This window comes from Ctenopharyngodon idella, chromosome 13, assembly GCF_019924925.1.
Source record: "Ctenopharyngodon idella isolate HZGC_01 chromosome 13, HZGC01, whole genome shotgun sequence".
In the NCBI taxonomy this organism is placed as follows: Eukaryota; Metazoa; Chordata; class Actinopteri; order Cypriniformes; family Xenocyprididae; genus Ctenopharyngodon; species Ctenopharyngodon idella.
Window position 1 is genome coordinate 19,480,092 of NC_067232.1, and position 24,981 is coordinate 19,505,072.

General features: G+C 37.4%; 1 protein-coding gene across 3 annotated transcripts in view; it reads left to right on the forward strand.

Annotated features, from left to right (window-relative positions):
* Window positions 1-24,981, forward strand: part of prkg1a (protein kinase cGMP-dependent 1a) — a 93,237-nt gene that overhangs the window by 42,852 nt on the left and 25,404 nt on the right. For all 3 annotated transcript variants that reach the window (XM_051917445.1, XM_051917446.1, XM_051917444.1), the window contains 2 exons: window positions 7,831-7,936; window positions 15,431-15,494. In XM_051917445.1, coding sequence (XP_051773405.1) covers window positions 7,831-7,936; window positions 15,431-15,494 — 170 coding nt within the window. The remainder of the gene's footprint in view (window positions 1-7,830; window positions 7,937-15,430; window positions 15,495-24,981) is intronic.

Sequence of the window (24,981 nt, forward strand, 5' to 3'; positions counted from 1 at the left end):
GTCTGATTGGTCTTGTTTTCTCTATAAATGAAAAAGTCTGTGTGTATGGCATGTTTGTCACCTTTAAAATATGCCTGTAAATCATGACAGTAAATATGGTTTTGTGGGGGAGATGAATCTGTCAGTGTAGGGTTGAAATAGAACAGGTCGTGTCAGGGCAAGTTCGGTAGTGATATGTTTTCTCTCCCTCATGAATAATATTAACTTGTGTGCTATCAGAGAGCATGCTGGGACGTGTGTTGCCTCTGACCACACAGCTTCTATCTCCATGTTAATTGAGAACATCATTTTTATCAGCGCTGCTGGGAAGAATCTCTGGGTGTTGATGGCCTGCAGGGAAACTGTTTTGCTCAAAACCTTCCCATATCAATCTTCCCATATCATTTTTTTTTAGTTATACCACTAGGTGATATAGCTAAAAAAATATAATCATATGTACATATATAATGTATGTATGCACCCATTGGAGATTCTCTATAATAGCACCCAATAATGGCATGCACAATTAATGTTTAGTTTGGGTACTTCACTTTTTGAATAACAGCCATTTTTTCTCAACTCAGAAATGAGTAAATTAACAGTCAGATATAGCCCAAAACAAAGATGAAAATTTGCTAGCAAAACAACTTAATGTAGATAATATTGTAATAATACATACATATATTTGCAAATATTCTTAACATTTTTTTAATAATAATTTTTATATATAATGAATATATTATTAATAATAATAATTTTCTCCCATAATCTCTCCCAAAAGGGCCAGATTTACAGCTTGCACCAGTGCAAACCCTCTTTTGGTGTTAAAAACTACTGTCAGGATTTACTAAAGACACGCAGTGAAAAACTAGTGCTGAAAAGGCGTGGACAGTTATTTTTGCAGCTGACCTTATTGCTTATGCATTTGTAGGTGTTTTCCTTTCAGACGCAAAATTTATGGGAGGAGAGTATTTAAATGAATCATGCAAGGTGATTTACTAAGGTTTGTGGTAGTCAGTTTAAAATTATTTACGCCATTATTTAAAGAAAGCATAAAAAAGCATGTCTTAAACCAGGCGCTAATTTGCCCGGCTCTTGGTAGATTGTAAATGGAAATGATCCAGCTGTGCCTGTGTCATCATTAGATCACACGCAGAACTTTCCACGCTGATCTGCGCTTTTTTGGAATCACGCTAATTTGCTCTGTTTAGTAAAACTGGCCCATAATGTTATTTGTTACTTAAGTTAAAATCATTGTCAATATACACCTTTTTCCTGAACGTGGAAGTCTCACCCGACTCTTAGTGGAATTATCCTTTACGGTTCCGGTCTCCGGTGTTTCTAGTCAAATTAGCGTATTTTCTGAGCTGATAATGTAACGTTAATCCTATGAAAATGGTTTAAAAAAGCACATGGCTCTATAGTACCATCACTTTACAATGTCGCAATGACTTTTGTCAGTGCCTTACCCGTCAAAGTTTAATGAGTGCATAGATGACATGAAGCTGCCCGAAGGTAGCTACAGTCAAACCAAAAATTATTCAGACATTGATATTTTTGATATATTTTTACTAGTGGGTGCAGGACATTATAGTTCATTTATGTAAGTGAGGATAGCAAAATAAACTGTGACATATTATACCCAAAAATTCTTCATACAGTGGACTACCAGTAAAATTGATAAAAATTTGGGACCAGACAGTTTGACCTGACCCTGTTTTGCTTAAGTGTTATCTGACATAATTAAGATTTTTTTTTTTCTGACACAGTTTAACTCTGAGATCTTGTCATATTTTATTAAAATTTTTTAAACTATAGTGAATAAACTGTATTAATGAATGAAATGTTCGCGGTGTCTGAATAAATTTTGGTTTGACTGTACATTGGAAACAGATGGGCTCTTATATCCTACACACAGCTCCCGATCGGGTGAAGTTCGGGGGGTTTTGTCCTCAAAATGATAAGAGCGCACATATACCTTATGGGGAGTATTTTAACTTAACTACTGCAAGACATGCTCATTTTCTCTTGTCAGTCTTTGGCATAATATGCAAGGCAAATGATGCCATATACGGCAGTCAACAACAGCGCAGCTTACCTGAGCTCATTTTAATTTATAGTAATGTTCAAAAAGTTTCTGTTTAATTAATTCAGTCACTCTTCACACTCTTTAACAATGGGTTCCTATGGAGACCGGAACAGGACAGCATCCAAACAGAATTAAGAATCCCTTGTGACGGGGCTCATTGTTTTCTCAGGAAAAAGGTGGATATTGTGAATATTACATATATTGCGCAGACCCATACAGACGTGATCAGAAATGAGATCTGCGTCCAGGTGTAGCAATCACCATTTCCTCCAGCGTCTAAAATGTACGCATAAATCAGAGGATAGAAGCTGTGCTGTTTGTTAAATAGACATTTGATCCAGCTTAAAGGAGGGATTTAGATTCAGGTAAATATGGAGTAAATTCGAAATGCAGCACAAGTAATGTTTGTGTTCATGAACATATGTTGGCGGTTGTGTAGGTGGATGCTGTTAAATTGTTGTGTGTATCTGATGAATTCTGATCTGCCACAGGGCTGAATGTCATTATGGATCCAAACAGGAGCTGATTTTGCTCTCTCGCTTTAATAGACAGCAGAGAGTGGGTGTTTTAAACAGTGAAGTCACCGCCTGCATAACGGCTGTTTTGCACTACATAATAAATCTGCCAGGACTGTCTGTCTCTCTGTTGTGTGGCTCATACCTCTCTTTTTGTTACTTGCTCTCACTCTTATTCTATTTCTCTCCTTCCAGGCAGAAAAAAATACAGGTGTCAGATGAAAGTCTGAAGTATTTAGCTTAGACCCGATGAAGTCAGTCAGGCACAAAACTGAACTCAGTCTTAGCAATACCTCTTGTTATAGATTTTAGGGAGTAACGCAATATTGTAAGGCATTACTTTTTAAAAGTAACTTTCTCCATCATTGGCTGGGACCATTGTATCATTAATCTCAAACAATTAGCTTTCTTTCATAGATCCTGAGCTTCCACACCTTTGCTAGCACATTATTAATTAAACGTATTAAATTTATGTTGGTGTGATCGGATCACAGAAAAGTAATTCAAAAGTAGTCAGAAATGCATGAGACTCCATCACATTTGTTTTGTAAACATAAATAACCATCCATTTATAATATTTGCCTATGCAAACAGCTTCAGCTTGTCTGCCATCAGTGGTGCTTGACGAAAATAACAGCGAGCATTCTGCTCAAAACATTACGTTTGTTCTGAGAATACAGAATTCAGGTATATTTAGAAACAAAAGTGTGCAGACTTTTTTGTGTTTTGCTTTTTTGGTGCTTCCTCAATGCGCAGCAACACACTGATGTGTGAAGTGTATGTTGTGACAAAATCAAAGACTTTCTTCCAGCCCCAGCAGCCATGGTATAAGACAGCTCAACTTTATTAATTATACAGTAAATCACTAACAACACTTTGTACAGCTCTGTTTATCTTTTATTTATATATTGTAGGACGCTTTCAATCTTTTTTTTTTTTTTTTTTTTCTTCAAATCTCAGCAGTATCTATAGTTTTACTAAATGCTGTTGTAGTTAATTGCAGGGTTGTCCAAAGAAATTTACTTGCTCTGAACAGAGGAACAAAGAGAAGCTGGTCCAACAGAGCCAAAAGGATTGTTGTGTGTTCTAGTAAGTTTTTAGAAATCATAAACCAGACATCTGTTGCTTGCAGCTTACAGGCATTAAACCAGTCTAGCTGCCGGGCAAAGGGAACCAGCGGGCCGGGGAGTTTTAGGTTGCAGCATCAAACGATTGTACAAAATAGTTTAGAAAACAGCACATGACACATGCACATGCATGAGTGAATGCATGTATTCTAGCAAGCTCTTCTCCTCCACTCAAACACTTTGATAATGGTAGGTGGGTCTGTTACATTCACTCCTTAGAAATGAAAGAGGAACGATCAAAAAATCGAATACCCATGACATTTCCCAGATTCCCTGTCATGTATTACAATGTATTAGGCAGCAAATCAATATGCAAATGTAATAAACACACTCACCCTGGACAACAGTTGAATACAGTTGCAGCAACTGCAAAATTACCCTTTGTGCTTGTTCAATCTACTGTACTTTTAAGCTTAGTTTTTTTTCTTACATTTTTTTATGGACAGAGAACTTGGTACAATAGAAAATCATTGACTTGCTGTCACTGATTCTACAATTGAATAAAATACAATATTTTTTTTGTATTTTTTTTATATATATACTTTTTTATTTTAAAGTATTCAAATACAGTTAAGTGAATTGCAAATATATGCATAATTCGCAATATCCTATGGAAGTAGTAGGTTGTTGCTGAGCTGTAGTGTAGATTTTGTTTTTATGGTGACAACAACTGATTAATCGTCTGAAGGACTATGGGTAATGTAGTTCTTCACTGGAAATTATATATATATATATATATATATATATATTATATATATATATATATATTATGGAGTGCTCACTCTCATGTAATATATGTTTCATTCATACTGGAAGCCGGAGGGTGCTCTCTCCCAGAATGTCCAAAATGGTTTCGTAGAAGTAATTCAGCAGCAGCTGAATAAAAGAGAAGGGTCTGGCTTCAGACCATGGGCGAGTGGAGCTCCACTCTCGAACAGGAAATACGTCACCTCCACTTGTGTTTTACCAATGTCTACACCTACCCCAACCCTAAACCTACCCTTACAATAATGCAAATACAGTAATTAAATGACGAAATATTGATGTGCGCATGCCCAGCGGCCATAGCTGTAGCTAGCTCCACTAGTGGAGGTGACGTATTTCCGCCCTTGAGTGGAGCTCCACTCGCCCCCTCAGGCTGCAGCCAGCCCCTATTGGAATAAAATGCAGAAAGGTATTGACTGATGAAGCGTGAAGACAATAAACTCACGATTGCGACAAGATATGGTTTATGCTTGTTTTTCAAGCCATCTCAAGGAATTTATTGACAATAAAGTATATGAATAATGCAGTGCTAATTGACAACCTTTTTAATGTTTTTGAAAGAAGACTCTTATGCTCGCCAAGGCTGCATTTATTTAATCAAAAAATACAGTAAAAACAGTAATATTGCGAAATAATATTACAAATTTAAATAGCTGTTTTCTATGTGAATATACTTTAAAATGTAATTTATTCCTGTGATCAAAGCTGAATTTTCAGCAACATTACTCCAGTCTTCAGTGTCACATGATCCTTCAGAAATCATTATGCTGATTTGCTGCTTAAGAAACATTTCTGATTATTATCAATGTTGAAAACAGTTGCTTAAAATTGTTGTGGAAACCATGATACATTTAGCCTAATTTTTATCGATTCTTTGAATAGAAAGTTTAATTAACAGCATTTATTTGCATTTATTGTCACTGTCACTATTGATAAATTTAATGCATCCTTGATGAATAAAAGCATTAATTTCTCTCTTTTTTTAATCTTACCACAAATGTTTGAATGGTATCATGGTTTACACAAAAATCTGAAGCAACATTGATAATAATCATAAATGTTTCTTGAGAAGCAAATCAGCATATTAGAATGATTTCTGCAGGATCATGTGACACTGAAGACTTATTAAAAGCAAATTGATTTCAAATTAAAAGCAAGAGATGAGATAAAAAAAATAAAATAAAATAAAAAATCTATCAGATAAAAACTGGTATTATACCCAACATTTCTTTCCCCCTTACTTCTGAAATGATGGCTACACCCCTATTTAAACTACAACTTAATCTCAGAACTTCATGTTCTGTCTGCCATTGCATTTACAAAATAGATGGTGAATTATCATTTCATGCCGACTTTAATAGTTTAAATGAATATGATTTTCACATCTGGAAACTACATTCATGCTTCATATCTAATTACAACCCGTTCTTCTAGATGCTGTTGTTATTATACTTGGGTACGTGTCTTGGTGTGATAAATAATAAATGTATTTACACTTCACATGATAAAAAAAACCCATGTGGTGAGTAGGTATATTTTGACAGGCTGTTTATTTCCTGTTGATATCAGAGACTATTAAAAGATTTGAGCCCATTGTAAATTCAGATGAATTCCCCTGCATGAGTCAGTGACTGTATTCAGATGTGACAGCTCACTGTTTATTTATGCTTTAGTGTTTTCTGATTATTCTTCATCACCGCTGGAACTTTTCACTGTATGTGCAGTTTGAAGCACTTCAGTATTTTTTTGTGCAAATCAATAATTAACACATTTTAAACAAAATAAGGCATCATTTTCCAAAAAAAGTCACTTTCACATACATCAATGTCACCTTGTTTTTATTGCTTTAGCAGTGTCTATAATATACACAAAACCTGTTTGTTACTTTGACAACAGTCTGGCCCTCTCAGAAAAACAACAAGGTTTCAGTATATCATTGAAGTTTATAACATCATACAGTAGTTTCTGTTTCATTGACAGCGGTTGGTCTATCATGATAACTCATCTGTGTGTATTAAAGAAGTGCACAGTCCTGCAGGAGTCAGAGTTCAGTAGACCAGGAGGCAATAATCAAAGTCACTTTCCTTGAATGTCATTTCTCTTTCTTTGGAATGCTGCCTTCAGCCCCAGCATTCCTCCTTTGAGTCCACACTTTGATGATGAAATATCCAACAGTCCATGCTGCAATATTTCTAAATATTTAGTCATTTAATGTTGTTTATCATTATGGTTTGGATTCAGCAGTTATATAATGTTAGTTGTGTTTATATATGCGTTGTGTAAATATATGTGTTGAAAGTTGAGGTCGTCATTGATTTTGAGCCCAGTAAATACTGCACATATTACCGGTACTTACCCATGCATTGTGAATAAGTTTAACTTCATTTACATTTTTGTGTAATATAATATAATATAATATACTATAATATACTATAATATAATATAATGCATTATGAATTTATAGTGGAGCAAAAAAGTGTTAATAATTTATATTTTAATGCATAAAATATTAGTATTCATATAACTGTACCATTGTGCCTTAAATGATACTGTGTATGAAAGTTAAATATGATTATACTACGGGGATATTGGTTGAAGAACGTTCTAAGGTGTGCAATTATTTTCCAGTAAATGCACAGCTAAAGTAGTTTCAGGCAGTTCTTGACCACATTACAGTTCCATATCACTTCACAAAATTATTACAATTATTTTAAAAGGTCCTTACAGCCCACAACAGCAAATTTTGCTTTGCTTTGCATCATAAACTGCATTACCACCTCGGGTGTGCATTATTTTTTCTTATAATTCAACGGCCTCTCGTCAGTTATTCCTTACATAAAGACTTGTTCTTAAGCTCTGTTTTTATTAACTGTACACTGTAAATAATAGGAACAGAACAGACAATTAAATTGATATTCACAATTATTTGTATGACAATTAAACATCCAAATTTTATGTTCATATTGTAACGCTGCATTCACACGGGGGTCGGCGTTAACGCTTGACGAAGGGCGTGTCTGAAGCTTGTGTTGACGTGACCGTTATAGTGATAACAGCCAATCACATTACTTTCCGGTGTTGCACGCAATTGGCTAGCGACTGCTCTAGAGTGTTTGCATAAGGCGATCTGATTGGCTGATGCCTGCGTTGGCGCTTCAACTTCTGCCGCTTGCAATGCGAGTGAAGCAACGCGACGGAGCCCACAATTCAGTGCGGCAACGCATGACGTCACCCATTCAAAGTAAACGAGAAGCGTTAACGCCGACGCCCCGTGTGAATGCAGCGTAAGAAAGGCTTTAGGTGATGATTATGATGACATTCACAAACTGATGCCATGTTTTCTGATGTGTTTCAGCTGTGACCAGTGTGAAGTTATGGGCCATCGACAGACAGTGCTTCCAGACCATCATGATGAGGACAGGACTCATCAAACATGCAGAGTACATGGAGTTATTGAAAAGGTGAGCAGCTGTCTCGTCATGGAAGTGCTTCCCTTTCTTTATTATCTGACATCTTAATTTGCATAATGGCACCCAGAGAAGAGAGCAATGGGGCATATTTTACATATTAAAGACAGAATTCTCAATTCTGCATTGTTGGGCTCCAGAGCCAAACTGGATGAAAGAAGTCTTCATCAAAGACTTTAAAGACACTGAGGCAGAACAGACGAGTTTCTTGGAAGCTTCAGCAATTCATTGCCACAGAAGCTCTCTATAGCTCCCAATCTCCTTCCTCTTCTCCTTTCATGATCTCTATCTCTTAGACTCTCTGTCTTATGTATTAACATGTGAAAAATGAATAGTAATGCAATCGTTTTTAATGAATTATCTAATGTGGTTTCATCTAATGTTAATGATATTACCCCATCCCTGCTGCTGTATTTATTATTTGAATAATTAGACCTAATTTTGTCAATTATGCTTTGAACCTACAGCCATTAACAAACAAAAGCAGAGTGCATGTGAAAGGATTAGATGCTGAGTTGAACTTGTGCATTTTATGGATTTGGTTTATAGGACAATATGAAATTTAGGTTTCATATTTAGTCCTGAGCTAATCCAGACTCACGCCTATTATGCAACATTGTATATGTGATGCCATGATTTACTACAGATATAGGGTACTTAACCAGATATTAACTTCTTGGATTATTTCATAGATTTATCTCTGTTTAGTTCGGAATGCTATATATATATATATATATATATACTGTATAATATGACAAAAATGTTGATGACGTATATTCAGGCGCCCCCTTTCTACTTATGGGTGCTCCGCATGTGAAGTCAATGGGGATAATTCAGGAATTCAGCTAGCATTTAGTTGAAAAACTATTTCTAGCATAATATTAATAATATTAAAATATTAGGAGACGTGCAGGCAGGCCCAATGGCATGGCGACGAGACACAGTGTCTAGAAGATATCTAAAAGACAGCCTCTTTCTGCTTGACACAGCTCAGGGAATGATTGCCACAGGGAGAACATTTTTAACTGCGACCTTGGCAATTACCACTACCTCCGAGGGGAGATGCAACCTTGATTCTCATATAAAAGGCTGCAGTATAAGAATGGCACATATTCTTAGATGCAACAGATTCTTGCAATAAACTCAACCCCTGTGGAAACCACAGGGGAGCTGCAGATCTACTTAATTGCCCCAAGAAAATAAAGGGAGAGTGCTCACACCCTGCTTGCATTCTTCCCAGAATCAAGGCTGATTCACTTTGAGGAAAGTGCAGAATAACAAGAATGACCACTTAATTAAGCAAGGTGCTTCTGCTTGTTAGGATCGCATATATGGTTAACTGGGGTTTAAAAAGGGGAGCAAGGCACCCTACTTTAATACCCAAGACAGTTGGGGAGGGAGTAAAACACCTCACTCAACCCTACTGCTCAAAGGGCAGCTTACCAAAGGGAGCCCGTGATGTTGTTAAAAATTCCTTAGCAAGAGAGGCTTAACTCCAAGGGAGCCACAGGGGAGCCTGGCCCTACTTCAAGACCACTGAAGTCTGGGGGAGGCGGGGAAGCAAACCCTACTTTAATAGGGACGCCCCCTAGGCGAACTTCCTCAACTAGTTAGCATTGTCATATTGGAAAAATAAGCCCAGCTTGAGGTGTCTAAAGAGCCACTTCTCTAAAGGAATGAACACCCCTACTTAAAGACCCAACAGTAGTTGGGGAGGGGAATAATGCCCTACCATACTTTGCTCACTTTGCATTAGCCCCAAGGAAGGTACCTGAGTAATGGCCTGATATAGCTAGTTCTTAGTCTCTTTCCTTAAGCACTAGACCATCGTGAGAGTCCGATAACAAGGAGGGTCGACCCGCAGACAAACTTCTTCTACTTACTGTTGTCAAACCAGGGCCATTCCAAGGGGAGTGCTATTCCTATTTCAGGACCCAAACATAGTTGGGGAGGGAAGTGAACGAAGAGGAAAAATACCACTTATTTAGTTCGTTCACCTACCATCAACCCTTGGGGCCACCCAAAGGGGAGATATACCAGTCTGCCAATGTTTTATTGGCGTGTTTACACGTGCTTCAGAGACCAGTCAGGCTGATGCCGTTCCCCATAGCATCAGTGTTGAGTTCTACTTGAAAAGGGAATCGCAGTACAATACAATACAATGTTTATTTATATAGCACATTTAAAACAACAGAAGTCAACCAAAGTGCTGCACAGAGTATGCAAAACAGAACAGTCAACAAGATTACAAACAATAAGACAATCTATAGAACAAACACTGCAAAATGGATGAGGTGCATTAAAATATAGGATCATTGCACAGTAAGTCAGGAGATGTTGAATGCCAGGGAGACATAATAAGTTTTAAGAGTAGACTTAAAAATAGACAGAGTTAAGGCGGCTCAAATTTGAATTGGGAGACTATTCCACAACTTAAGGCCAATAACAGAAAAAGCACGATCACCTCTGTTTTTGAGACGTACCCTGGGAACTCGCAATAACCCAGAATCAGCTGATCTGAGTGCTCTTGATTGAGTGTATAGGTGTAGCAAATCAGATAGGTACTGTGGAGCCTGATTATGAAGAGATTTATAGACGAACAATACAATTTTAAAATCAATTCTATATTTGACTGGCAGCCAATGCAATGAAATCAAAACTGGTGTACTCATAAAAGAGCAGGCAAAGTACCTGGATGACCTATTTTTTTCTGGCAAGATTCTGAAGTGTGCATACGATGGACACTTTATTATCCCATGAGGCCACGGGAGAGGATTTGTGAATGGCAGTGAAGCGACGCAACTGATGCTGTATGTAAACCAAGGTTACTAGAGAGTAACACAGAAATAAATAATGTTATTAATGTACTAACACAATAATGTGAAAACTACCGAAAACTACTCAAAAGATGTACATTCATAGAAGAAAATATTAATTTTATACAAACACATATTTTTATTTGGTTATTAATGTGACCAATAGCCATCAGTTTTGAACTTGAGTTGGGCCAATGAGAGCGCAGAATGTGGCGCAGCGGGGAAAAAAAAAAAAAAAAAATCGGGTTTTGCACGAGGTTTGCATAACACTGCATTTAAACTTATTTGAATAATTAAATAAAGATAAACCATTATTCAGCCAAGAGTGATTTCTTCATCTTTTGTCGTTTGATTAACATTAAAAACACCGAGAGCAGGAATATTAGTCTGCTGTCCCTTTAAGACATAATTCAAAGATCCAGTACATTGATACTGATACACATGCGTTGTCTGTCTCGTTTTTCTCTTAAGACATAACCTACTATGTTTGTTAGGATATTTGCTAAGATGGGTATGTTGACAATTTTTGTGTGAATTTGTCCATTCAGGTGCAAGACTTGTAAGAGAATTTGTGTGAGAGTATTTGCGCGCTGTGATGCTGTATACTCTCCATGTATGCGCTTCGGATGAGTACACACAAATCTCCTCACAGCCCGCGCAAGTTCTTTTTCGTGTCTTACGGATGAATGTTTAAATTGGCAAGGTTTAAATGAGTTTAGTTTAAACACAGATAGCAACGTGAGCTGTTCATGTCTCCCCTACGCTCAAGCGATATCAACACCCAGGTGATGACGGCGTAAATGACTGATCAAAAGGTGCGTTCACGCCATATCGTAATTCCTGTAACTATGAGATTCTGGCTCGTAAAAAGTGTTCACGTCCTCGTAGAGCTCGTAATTACAGCTTGTAAGCTGGGAGTTTTCTGAAAGCTCCCACATGTCCCACACGTGGCCACTGTACCACCTGACCGCTGTAGATTCATTTAGGCGTTGATAGTTGTGCCATAGAAACGCATAATTCCCAGTCCGAGGACATGAACAACTCCGAATACAACGTCACGTATTGTCATCTCAAGATTCCGGTAAATATGAGGTGGCGTGAATGCAGCAAAAGCATACGGCTCCCGCATTGAACATTTGTTTACGGTGACTGTTTTGTCCAAGTTCTTTTGATCATCGCTGTTGTAACGTATTTGGGAAACCAGAATGCATATCCATCGACTGAAACATACAATAGCCGAATCCGTTCAACAAACCATATTATAGATGCGTCGTCAGATTTGGGATGAACTGCAGTGCAAGCACGTGCCGAACCGTGGGTGGAGAACTGAACGATTTGATTTTTTTACAGAGAACCGTCCCACCCCTAATGGTGATATACATAAACTCTACTAGCGATAGAGTGTTGCTAAAGTGTTTACGAAGTGTATTTTTGATTAAAAAGGGTAAAAGGAGAAGGATTTAAATGGGACGTGCTGTACCTGCACCATTCCGAAAAAAAAAAAAAAAAGGTGTTTTGTGATTTTGATCAGTTTTATTTTATTCAGGGCAAGACTATTACAATCTAGAACAGGATCTACAACCTCCAGATTTGTATAATTCCTTATATGTGCATCATTTTTTGTCACCTGTGTTGAGTATCACCTCAGCATCACCCGGCTGCCTCCTGGAGATGTGATGCCAGCTGTGCCAGTTGCTGCTGCTGCTCACTAATCTTCATCAGCAACTGAAACAAAGAAACTACTGTTTATACATTATTTTTGCACTGCAATAATACTGTAATAATATCCATTTCACATATATCAAAATGTAGATTTATTGAAATGGCAATTTTATTCAAATCTGCATACTTGCAGACTGGTGTGCAAGCAGCCTTGCCATATCCTAAATGTAGTTTTGACTTTTTTGTCAAATAATAGTTTATCAGTTGCTGTGCTTTCACATTTCAAAATAAAAAGTTTATCAAAATTTAGTATAAGCATTGTAATTGCAGTAATACAGTATATATACAACGCAGAGTCCTCTCCTCTCGCGTCCTCCCCACTGCACCGCTTTAGTTTAGATTTCAAAGATATCTTTTATCAATGCCATCGATGCTTTTCCTTTTCTAGATGTAATTATCTAAATCAAAACAGTCCATAAACTATAAATCCACACAAAAACTTGCGAAAACTTCAGTCAAAGCAGCTTGTGCACGTCAACCGGAACTAATCTGGGAGATCAGCCTCCTGATCTTGAAGTTTCAGATTTCTCGGTTTCTGAATGGACAGATGGCTTGATTGACATGTCCCTGCAAACGCTGAGTTCCGGGCCTGATTTATATACCATCAACATGTCCTCAGAAAACGTTAGCATGCTTTGATCGATGGTTTGGAGATCACGTGATTAAAATTTCCTATGCATTTCCTATGGTTTATGTGACTTTCTCACGCAATGTAAAACGTAAATGTCAGAAGTTGTTATAGGAAACATGCTGAAAGTCGCTGCAGAAACAAGGCTATGTTGTTGCAAAGTGCCGGACGAGCAGAAATGAACAATAGGCTATAACTGAGACATGTTTTGAAACTGGGGGAGACAACAGCACGGAATAAAGCCACTCATACCTGCTCTCCTATGTTTCTGCCGTTGCCTCATCATAACGCAGTAGTCCAGCGCCAGCGGCTACACATTGTCATGATGTAAATAAGACAACATCTGTATCGCAAACCCCTCCATGTTGCGGTTGTTGTTGTTGTTGTTTTTGGCGTATACCTACGAACGCAATATCATTGCCATAGAAACCGGTGCAGATATTCCAGAAAACGAAAAAAGCACCATGGACACACAAATTGGATCTGAACACTTGCGATACACAGTGTGGACGTTCAAATTTTTTAAATCAGATTCCAATTGGATACACAAATAGTCCAAATCCAATTGACAGTCTGAATGAGGCTATAGCCCAACACACAGCATTGTTTGGTACGTTCTGTAAGTTCCGTCACAAAATATACATCATAAAAGCCATATTTTCTTGTTGGTTTGTTTGTTTTGTGTCTTTAGTTTCGGTGTAAAAAATGACAGTGTGAACGCTAAGCAAGCTAGTACTAAATGTATAATTTTCTTGTTTGGTCTGGACCAAATCAACCAAGAGAAGTGAATTACAAGTGTGAACAAATATTAAATATAATAATATATAATAATATCTAAATATTCATTTGATCTTTCTGACAATATTTAAGTGAATGACCCCATTTGTTTGACCACATGGTTCAAATAGCACTAAGTTTCTCTTCTATTATAATTGATGGTGAAAAATCATACTGATCAATTTTTTATTTTTATTTTTTTACAGAAAATTTGTTTTTGGTACGAGGCTCAATAATAATAAAGAATAATTTGGTGTGGTGTGATAGCACATACCAGCTAAGTCTGTCATTATCAATTTTTGTACTAACCTTTAAATGTACATTTTGCATTTAACACAAATAGATTTTAAATGTAACAGGACTGGCACAAAACAAGTTTTAAAAAGAGAACTTTCATAGGTTATTTTATATATTTAAAAAATGTGTTGTTTTTTTTTACAAAGTGAATACTGTCAATCTATTCATATTACAGTATTTAAATAACATATATAAAGTAAAAATATTAGTAAAATTGAATAAATGTTGGTACTTTTCCAGGCTTATTGACATTTGTTGAATATTAGGTGCATACGTCCCCCTGTGGTGGTTCCCAAATGTCTATGATGGTTACAGCCCTGATACTTTGAATCTCAGATGGGAAAATATTATTTCTTGCAAGTTCATCAGCAACCTTTTCAAGTTAAATGACAAAGAAAATAAAATCCAGTAATTTTCAGAAACAAAAGTTTGCTCAGAATGGCCTGTCCATAAAACCTTTAGATTTCTCTGCTGCAGTCTTATGCTAAACTGTAATAGGAGACTTTAATGGCCCTTTTGAATTTTTTATGGCATGTGAAATATTTATGCAGGAGCTGTTATTGATGTATGATCATCTCATGACACACGGCAGTGAAACATGGATGCATCCCGTCCCTGTAAACGTGTGTGCATTCGCTAATGCAAAAAGACAAAGATGCACAGATCTCATCAGGGACAATCTACGGCCTCTCAGGACAGTGGATCAGACGGCCTCTCCTGCCATCTCATGCTAAACATGATTCATTTAGATGTAGATAAATTACAGCTTTTATTACGTAATCTAGTTAATGCCTTGGCTTTGTGGCTAATGAGCTCAGCATATACAAATTAGCCAGACACAAACCTTTTCCTCCATTATGTAACACATGACCAGATATGTTTAGAAATGTTGTACTATGGTGATTGAGGGATATTATTGTTGTTTCCGTGGCAGAGAGCTTCTCTGGGTTTATTTCGATGTGTGATGATGACCAGCGTTTGAACCATTTCAGGTCAGAGAAGAAATTCACCCGATGTACAGTAAATTATATGAAGTGTGGGGAAAAGACATGAAAGAGTGTTGTAAGTTTCTGAGGATAATAATGAAATATTTGTGTTATTTTGCGGGAATAAACACTGAAGTTACATAGCATTAACAAACACCAAAAGACCCTTCAGCCTTAGAAAAGGATCTCTTCCATCATACATTTACAGATGTGATTGTTTCTTTTTTACAACATAGTGATGTAAGTTGTCTCTCACTGACAGTGTCCTGACATTCCGGGGTCTTTCAGAAGAAATATTGAGCAAGCTGGCTGATGTCCTCGAGGAGGTAAGAGATCTTTAAGCACACACACACACACACAGACACTTGGGCACTTAAATCACAAACCTTCTCATTTCTATCATTTGAATGAACAAGCACCTCACATTTTCTGCAGTATGATCTTTTGGACACCTTGTTATTATTAGCAACTCTTGGTGTCATGTCTGTGTTAGCAAAGTCACTGTCTCAACACAGTGTTCATTCTTCACAAGTCACCTTCCCGGAAATTATCCATTGATGCAGTAAACTGTGAAAAGTCAAAAGTTGGTCACTGGTAAAACATCTACTGTAATATAATGAAATATTAACTTTTTATGTTGCTTGCAAGTGTAATTTAATATTGTAGTGTTATATTTAGTATTAGATGTACTATTATAGTATTATGTAATTAACTTTTATTTTTACGGGTCCAATCAGCGTCCGACACAAACCCGTCGACACTAGGTGACACTATAATAAGGCAATCTGCATTTTGGATCATAACTTTTGAACCCCCATCGTATCCTAACCAGACGCGACGCGATAAGATTCCAGTAACGAGCAATTTGACTGTCCACACCAGACGCGACGCGACAATGAGAAGCAATAAAAGCAATCAAAATCCACAGCCAATCAGAACAGAGTGTGGGCGGGCTCTCTCGGCAAGAGCACCGCAGATACAATGAAATGGGCAAGTACATAGTAAAATTCATAAATATTACACCATTTAAACATTTTTTAAAGTACATACGGAGTGACTGAACCAATCTTTGTCATAGAATACACTTGTTTGTTTGCAGTGAGTTGACAGTTTGAACGTTCTTGTGCCCCTTCATTTATTTTCAAGATCCGAGGTGAATTAGCCAGTCGCCATCACGGCTGGTTAGGACAAAAACTCAGATTAACATGGAAAAGATACCTTTTATCGCGTGTTGCGGCGCGTCTGGTTAGGACACGGTGTAAGGAATAGAAACAAAATCCCCTTTTCCCTTTGTTGTTTGGTTAACATTAAAACGCAGACAGCACAGCAGCACGATTATTATGATGCTGTCTCTTTAAGATCGAATGCACGCATGAATCATGCATTTTCTTTCTGAACTGAAGACATAACAGTCTGTGTTTACTAGAATACTTGCCGAGACGGGCATTTTTTGATGTAATTTTGTGTGAGTTTGTCCATTCAAGCACAGGAAGGCATGAAAGAGAGCTCAACTTAGTATTTGCGCACTGCGTATGATACGTGGCTTTCAGGGCGCGTGCTTCGGATGTTTTGGATTTTGAACTTTCCACATAACGCTTGAGTAATGAATTTGAATATTTGAATATTTACAGTGCAAAAGCAGCCTTAAACTTTCGTGCGTTGTTCAGGTTCATGTTCTCCTAACACTGCATTGTTAGAACTCATAAAAATATTACTGGCCATCTGGCGACTGACACTGTTTCATATACTTGCCAACATCAATTTTTACTCGCATTTGGCGGTTGGCGAGTGTTAATTTTAGGCCCTGTTTGTACATCATGTGAAAATAAATATGTGTACCAATTTTTGTGAAACTGGCACTAAAATAAGCAACTTTATGTTTTAGCTAATAACTCTAAAACCAAGTGTGGCAGAATCAAAATTCTTATTTCTTCTGAATCCTTGCTTTAAGCCCAAACAATAGTAAATCTAATTTAAAATGTAATCTGCCATTCTAATTTGTTAAAAAAAAAAAACGAAAAAAAAAAAAAAAAAACTTCTTCTGACTCTTCCTAGGCTGATGGTTGAGCTAGAAATTCAGAAGATTCCTCAAACAAACAGAGAAATGTTTTACAAAAAGTAGCTACGGCGTAGGCTGTGGGTAGCAAGCGTAGCCTATGGCATGGCCTGATGTGTATCTCTCCAAAAATGTAACAACGCGTCAATTCTACGCGGACTGCAAGCGTTGTGATAGAACCCCTCCCTCAGATAAAAAAAAAAAAAAAAAAAAACTGCGATAGCATCGCATTTCCCTCATACACATTTCAGCTTGCAACATACAGTTAATAAATAAATAAATGATCTGTTCTTCGATATTTAACAACTCAAGCTGCAACAAAAGTCGCTGTCTATTTGCCGCTATCGCTGCTGCTCCTTCTTTGGTTTTTGCCACCATCAACATGCCTGTGGACACTGCCTACTAGCGGTCTGCATGTGTAATTGCACGTCAATGCAGAAAACGACACAGAAATATAAATGAAAAAAAGACGCGTAGCCTACGGTAAAGGTCTGATGCAGAAGTATAAATCAGCCTCAACAGTTGAAGTTTTCCAAAGATAACCCCTGCCTGTAGGATTGTTTCCTTCATTTCACCGGATTTACCGGTTCTTTGGTTTAATAACCCATCTGGACATGCTTATTGCCTCATTTGGTGCTGCGCAAGGAGCATTAACGCTACTTCAGATTTATGTCTTGTGTCGTCAACACGGAACTAATGTTCTCTTCAGTTCAATTCTGTGAATTTAACTTCTTAAAATTACCTGCTTAAAATAATGATTCATTCAAGAATCGAACATCACTACGGTTAATTTCAAGCCAAGTGCATTCTGTGATTCTGTGTACACCTGTCACCCATCTGCATTCCTGTGTTCACCATCTCATTGAATTAAACCCCACACTTGAGTTCATCCTCTGTTTCAGTCTTTACCCTTTTATGTGATGTCAAGGATATTAAATTACACATTTTAAGAAAACACCTGCCAAGAAAACATAAATGCATTTATGTTTTTTTTTTCTGTAAAAAAGCCTTACAACTCAAGTTATTTAAGCTCCTTATTTATTCCATCAATCATTTAGGGAACATTTTTAGACTTTCTTGTCTTTTAGTGATTGAAGTTATAGTGGAGTGAATCATGAAGTTGTTTATACTCTTTCTGTATAAGATGGAAAATAATCTTCTCAGACAGTCAACATATGAGGTACACTTTGCACTAAGCATCAAATGAGAAAAATCAATGTTTTTATCCAATAATAGTATGAGAAGATGAGCTGTAGCCATTGTGATTGTCTTAGTCATCAGTCAGTCTATCATTCACAGACATAAAGGTCCACATAACCTCTCCTCACCTCGTCAGCATACAACATTTATCACTGGGGAGTGAGTAATGGAGACCCACAGTTCCTTGTGTTAAGGGGTGAAAGGTTGTTGTTTTCTATTCTGTGTGGATTTGTTGATAATCTTGCAGTCGCTGTGGTCCGCCTTTGTGATAATACATGATTCACTGCCTAACAATAACACAACAACACATAAAAATTGGTTTGGCTCTGATAATTATATACATTTATGTGTATTCGGTCTAATACAGACACCATCAGATTTGTACTGTTTGGACAGCGACTATGATACATCTGCAGCAGGGTAAACAAAGGAGTGGACAAAGCTTATTTTCAGACATACACATTATAATGTTGGTCACTGGTAAAACATCTACTATAATATAATGGAATATTCACTGTTATTATGTTGCTTGCCAGTGTATGATTGTATTATTTTATTACTGTTTATATACTGTTATATTATGGAATATTATATTATACAATATTATACTATTTTTATATTATACTATTATGGAATATTCACTGTTACTTGCCAGTTTTATTATTACTTATATACTATTATCTAATATTTTGAATTGGATTTTATTTTTATATTTCCAGTCTTCATTTTAATTTTTGTTTACGTGTTAACAAACACCAGCAAACTTGTTTAAGTGCTTTTGTAATTTTTATTATTGTTTTATATTTCTATTTAGCTTTTATTTATTTTTATTTCAGTTTTAGTCATTTTAGTACTTCAAATTAAACTTATTTCAGTTAGTTTGCCAAAGCAACACCTCTAAGTTTTTCATCTGATATTTTATTTATTTAAATATTTAAAGGGTTTGTTCACCCAAAAATGAAATTTCTGTCTTTAATTACTCACCCTCATGTCATTCCACACATGTAAGACCTTTGTTTATCTTCAGAACACAAATTAAAAGGTGCTGTATGTAAGTTTTTGACTGTACTAAAGCATAAAAAACCATAATATGTTTGCAGATATTTAGGAAACATGCTGAGTTCACATACTCTTCTCTCTGAAAACCCATGCTACAGCCAGTTATTTTACTTTGAAATGTGCGTTCCGTGTCGGAATGTCTGTTTTTGTTTCGGTCTGTGCAAGACCGCACATAGTATTTCGCCACCCCGGGTTGCCAGTTAGCGGAAAACACATGCAGCAAATTGCAGCCATGAAAGCCAGCGAACAAACTGGGTCAGAGATAGCAGATTCTACCCGACCTAAAAAGCCTCAGCATCCATCTAAAAATGTCTATGAACGGGAGCATATTAAAACGTGTTATCAACTCATCATAAATCAGTAAATCAACTTACAGTGTTTAAGTCTCATCGCCTTCCAATGTCAATTGAGCTCGCTCCTGTTTAGGGTGACCACCCGTCCCGCTTTGCGTTGTACCGCACAGCATTTTCACCCCTTGTCCCGCACATTGCATATTGAGAAAATGTCCCACATTTTCATCAGTCTGTTGGTTTTTAATGATCATATTAAGAAAACGTGCATGCGTTCTTTTGCCTTTTTAAGAAAGTATTTTATTTATTCTTTTTGCGGCTGTCAATCAAAATGTGGAGTGGTGATTCGTTCCATGTGTTCCCTGTCAGAAAACAAATGGATAATTCGGTAAATTAAAATTTTACAAGGCGGCATAATGGCAACAAAAAGAGAAAATGTTCTTTTAGTAAAGATTGGGCTAGGACATATACCTGGGTGAGGCCGATAGAAGAGGATAACGAAAGAGTGTTTTGCAATCCATGTAAAAGCAGCTTTTCTATTTCACATGGAGGAGAATATGACGTTAGGCGTCACAGCACATGCGAATCACCCAAGAAAAGGGAACAACAGAAAGAAACGTCCAAGTCAGTGCTGCCTTTGGGCTCAGTGATGTTGAATTTAAATGACATGTAAAATAAAGCTGTTATGTTACATTGTGATGTAATGGTGTTTTCTTAAAGGGACTAAAGAACAAAGTATTTTTATCAGCTGAAAGGCAGAATACAAATGTTTTTATTAAGTTAGATAGACATTATAAAACAGTTTCAGGTTATGTTTTAGTGTTGGTAACATGTCCCACACAAACTTAGTAATCGTCCCACAGTTGGTTTGTTTGATGGTGGTCACCCTACTCCTGTTGCGTGTCCTCAAGCTGGCAAACCGTGTGAGCGTTGAGTCTGAGGAGGAGGGGGCGGGGCAAACAATATTTTGAATTTGGACTGAAAGTACCCATTTCAACCACTGTCCAGCTGTCATTCTTACATACCGCACCTTTAAGATATTTTGATGAAATACGAGAGGTTTTTTATCCTCCATTGAAAGCAACGAAATTACCATCATTCAAGGTCCAGAAAAGTTGTAAAGACATCCTTAAACGTGACTACAGTGGTTCAACCTTAATGTTATGAAGCGACGAGAATACTTTTTGTGTGCAAAAACAAAACAAAAACAATGACTTTATTCAACACATTCATCTCTCCCCTGTCATTCTTCTACACCACTTATGTTGCAGAGTCAACGTATTCTGAGCCGGCAAATACTGAGCCGGCATTCGGACGTAAACACGGAAGCTCTGTGTGACAACTGTGTAACAGACTGACAGGGAAGAGGAAAAATTGTTGAATAAAGTCATTGCTTTTGTTTTGTTTTTGCGCACAAAAAGTATTCTCATTGCTTCATAACATTAAGGTTGAACTGTTGTAGTCACGTTGACTATTTTAACAATGTCTTTACTACTTTTCTAGACCTAGAATGTGGTAATTACATTGCTTTGAGAGATAAAAAAAACCTCTTGGATTTAATCAAAAATATCTTAATTTGTGTTCCGAAGCAATTCTCGCAATTCTGACTTTATAACTTGCAATTTCAAATTTGTATCACAATTCTGAATTGCGAGATGTGAATTTGCATGAAAAAAAGAATTTTATAAAGAGTTAAGAGTTTTATTTTTAATTCAGTGGCAGAAACAAGCTTCTATAACTTTTAAATGGCCTTCAGTGGCAAAAGATGTATTTTTGGCAATGGAAATGTGTATTTACAGCACCTACCAGCAGGAGGCAAACTTCAGGCAAACCTTGACCCATTTGTTTAGACCAGGCGTGTCCAATCCTGCTCCTGGAGGGCCACTGTCCTGCAGAGTTCAACTTCAACCCTAATTAAACACACCTGAAGCAGCTAATCAAAGTCTAATTAGGCATACTAGAAACTTTCAGTCAGTTGTGTTGAGGCAAGTTGGAGCTAAACTTTGCGGGACAGTGGCCCTCCAGGACCGAGTTTGGACGCCCCTGGTTTAGACTAATGTTAATGATGCTAATCTGTGATGTTCACTAACAAAACAAAAACAGAAGAGCAAATGTGAGGAAGTAGCATCAAGAGTGAGTATTTATGAGAGTATAGCCTTGTCCAAATACCCACACTTGCGGTCTTTGCATTTGACCACTTGTCTACATACATGACGTATTTCTTGTATTTGGCCCAAGTGTTCAAGTAGGCGTGAAGACAGCAAGTGTGTGTAGAACTTTTGATTACCCGACTGGACACACTTATAATCTTGCAAAAAATGCAAGCGTTTACAAAACTTTTTTTTTATTTTATTTTTTCAATTATTATTTTCAGTACTTTGCATTTTAAAATACACTTCTAAATGTCTGTTCAGTGGTTGCTATGTAACTAACAGAAGACACAATTTTAAAATTGTGGTGCTTCTTCGAGTGATAAAAAGCAGTTGAAAATGATGTACAAAATACACATAGCCTACTCATCTTTGCATCAATAAAATGTGCAACACTTTATATTTTACTACCAAATTATATGTAATATATAATTAATTTAACTTATGTTAACTATATGTTTTCCTTGACATCTCACGATTTCGGGGCATGTGAGATCCCGAACATAATGCATGAATGGATACGCTTAGCCTCGAATACCGCTCAGAAGCGGTATTCAAGGTAGTGTGGGTTTACTGTGCATTAAAGGCACTGCACTTGGGCATTTTTAAGACATGGGACAGTCTTGCGCACTTACTTCCTGTCGTGTGCATGAGCTTTCAAGTGGCCAAGACCGCAAGTGTGGGTATTTGGACAAGGCATATATATTGGCACTGTGAGCTCTGTGTCATTAAAATGACTCACCTGTCAATCATGGTCTCTCAGTGAGTATCAGCAGGTCAAACTCTCATTCCAGTCCTTCCTTGAATCATTTTGTGATGTGATTTGTTAAATTAATGTTAGAGGGAGCCTCTTTAGCTAATAATTGACCCTACATGAGAAACTGAAATTTGCTGAAGTTTTTTTTTTTTAAACTTAAATATTAATTTTGCTGGAGGGAATGCAATTATGCTCTGGGGAATGAAAGTCAGGCCAAATGGATGGAATCTGTCCTTCCGCCGTGGTCTTTGTGGTCACTTATATTTGATGCAATTCCTACTTTAATTGCACATATAGTGAAGCTGCCTCAATTTAGAGTCCAGACATATCTGCATCTTACTGAATATTCACACTAACTTGAGTGCTTTCCATTGAGAAGTATTCTATCTCAAACAGTCTAGCTACAGTGGCACTTAAAAAACACTTAAGCTACACTCAAAATGGTTGAACATCAAACCAAGTTGCATTAACTGGCTTAAATATAGGTAACACAAACACTTTTGCACACTCAAGCCAAAAAAAAAAAAGTTACACTATATTGCCAAAAGTATTGCGACACCCCTCCAAATCATTGAATTCAGGTGTTCCAATCACTTCCATGGCCACAGGTGTATAAAATCAAGCGCCTAGGCATGCAAACTGCTTCTACAAACATTTGTGAAAGAATGGGTCGGTCTCAGGATTGCAGTGAATTCAAGGGTGAATTCATGAAATTTCCTCAGACTAAATATTCCACGGTCAACTGTTAGTGGTATCATAAAGTGGAAGCAATTGGTAACAACAGCAACTCAGCCACGAAGTGGTAGGCCACGTAAAATCACAGAGTGGGGTCAGCACATGCTGAGGCGCACAGTGCACAGTCACCAACTTTCTGCAGAGTCAGTAGCTACAGACCTCCAAACTTCGTGTGGCCTTCAGATTAGCTCAAGAACAGTGTGTAGAGAGCTTCATGGAATGGGTTTCCATGGCCGAGCAACTGCATCCAAGCCTTACATCACCAAGTGCAATGCAAAGCGTCGGATGCAGTGGTGTAAAGCACGCCGCCACTGGACTCTAGAGCAGTGGAGATGTGTTCTCTGGAGTGACGAATCACGCTTCTCTGTCTGGCAATCCGATGGACGAGTCTGGGTTTGGCCGTTGCCAGGAGAACGGTACTTGCCTGACTGCATTGTGCCAAGTGTAAAGTTTGGTGGAGGGGGGATTATGGTGTGGGGTTGTTTTTCAGGGGTTGGGCTTGGCCCCTTAGTTCCAGTGAAAGGAACTCTTAATGCTTTAGCATAACCAAGACATTTTGGACAATTTCATGCTCCCAGCTTTGTGGGAACAGTTTGGGGATGGCCCCTTCCTGTTCCAACATGACTGCACACCAGTGCACAAAGCAAGGTCCATAAAGACATGGATGAGCGAGTTTGGTGTGGAGGAACTTAACTGGCCTGCACAGAGTCCTGACCTCAACCTGATAGAACACCTTTGGGATGAATTAGAGGGAGACTGCGAGCCAGGCCTTCTCGCCAACATCACTGCCTGACCTCACAAATGCGCTTCTAGAAGAATGGTCAAAAATTCCCATAAACACACTCCTAAACCTTGTGGAAAGCTTTCCCAGAAGAGTTGAAGCTGTAATTGCTGCAAAGGGTGGGCCAACTCCATATTAAACCCTACAGATTAAGAATGGGGTGTCATTAAAGTTCATGTGCTCGTAAAGGCAGGCGTCCCAAAACTTTTGGCAATATAGTGTATATTAAATGATAAATTAATGGATTTGAATACTTTCAAGAAATAATTTCTTTCTGGTTCTCTAATGCTATAGTGGAATATTATGTTATGCAATACTTTTAGGACCACTGTAATTTAAAACATTGAGAAAAAGCCGGAACTACATTAATGCAGCAAAATCTGCTTGTTTAAAAGCATACATCTACAACATATTCATGAAAAGGACATCTATATATAATTAAACTACATTTGAGGTTTTAAGTATAAATCATGGTAGTATTTGTTTACTTCGGATTTGTTTCATTTTAATCTGGATAAATAAAAAAAAACCCTCTCCTCTCACTGCCTGTGTATGTGTGGGTGTTTTGTTGGAGGTCAGACTCTAGGTGATGTTGGAACAAAGTGTTTGCTTGTGTCAGAGTCTTTCTGGGCATTAGTTTCCTTTCTGCTGGTCATATCTGATTTCAGACTGATGTGTCTGGAGGTCAAGGTCTTAGAGAACAAACTGAGGGTCAGAGAGATGTTGTGCTGCCTCTTTTCTGTTTAGAAATCTGCTGGGTCTTAAATCTGCACATCTTCTATTCA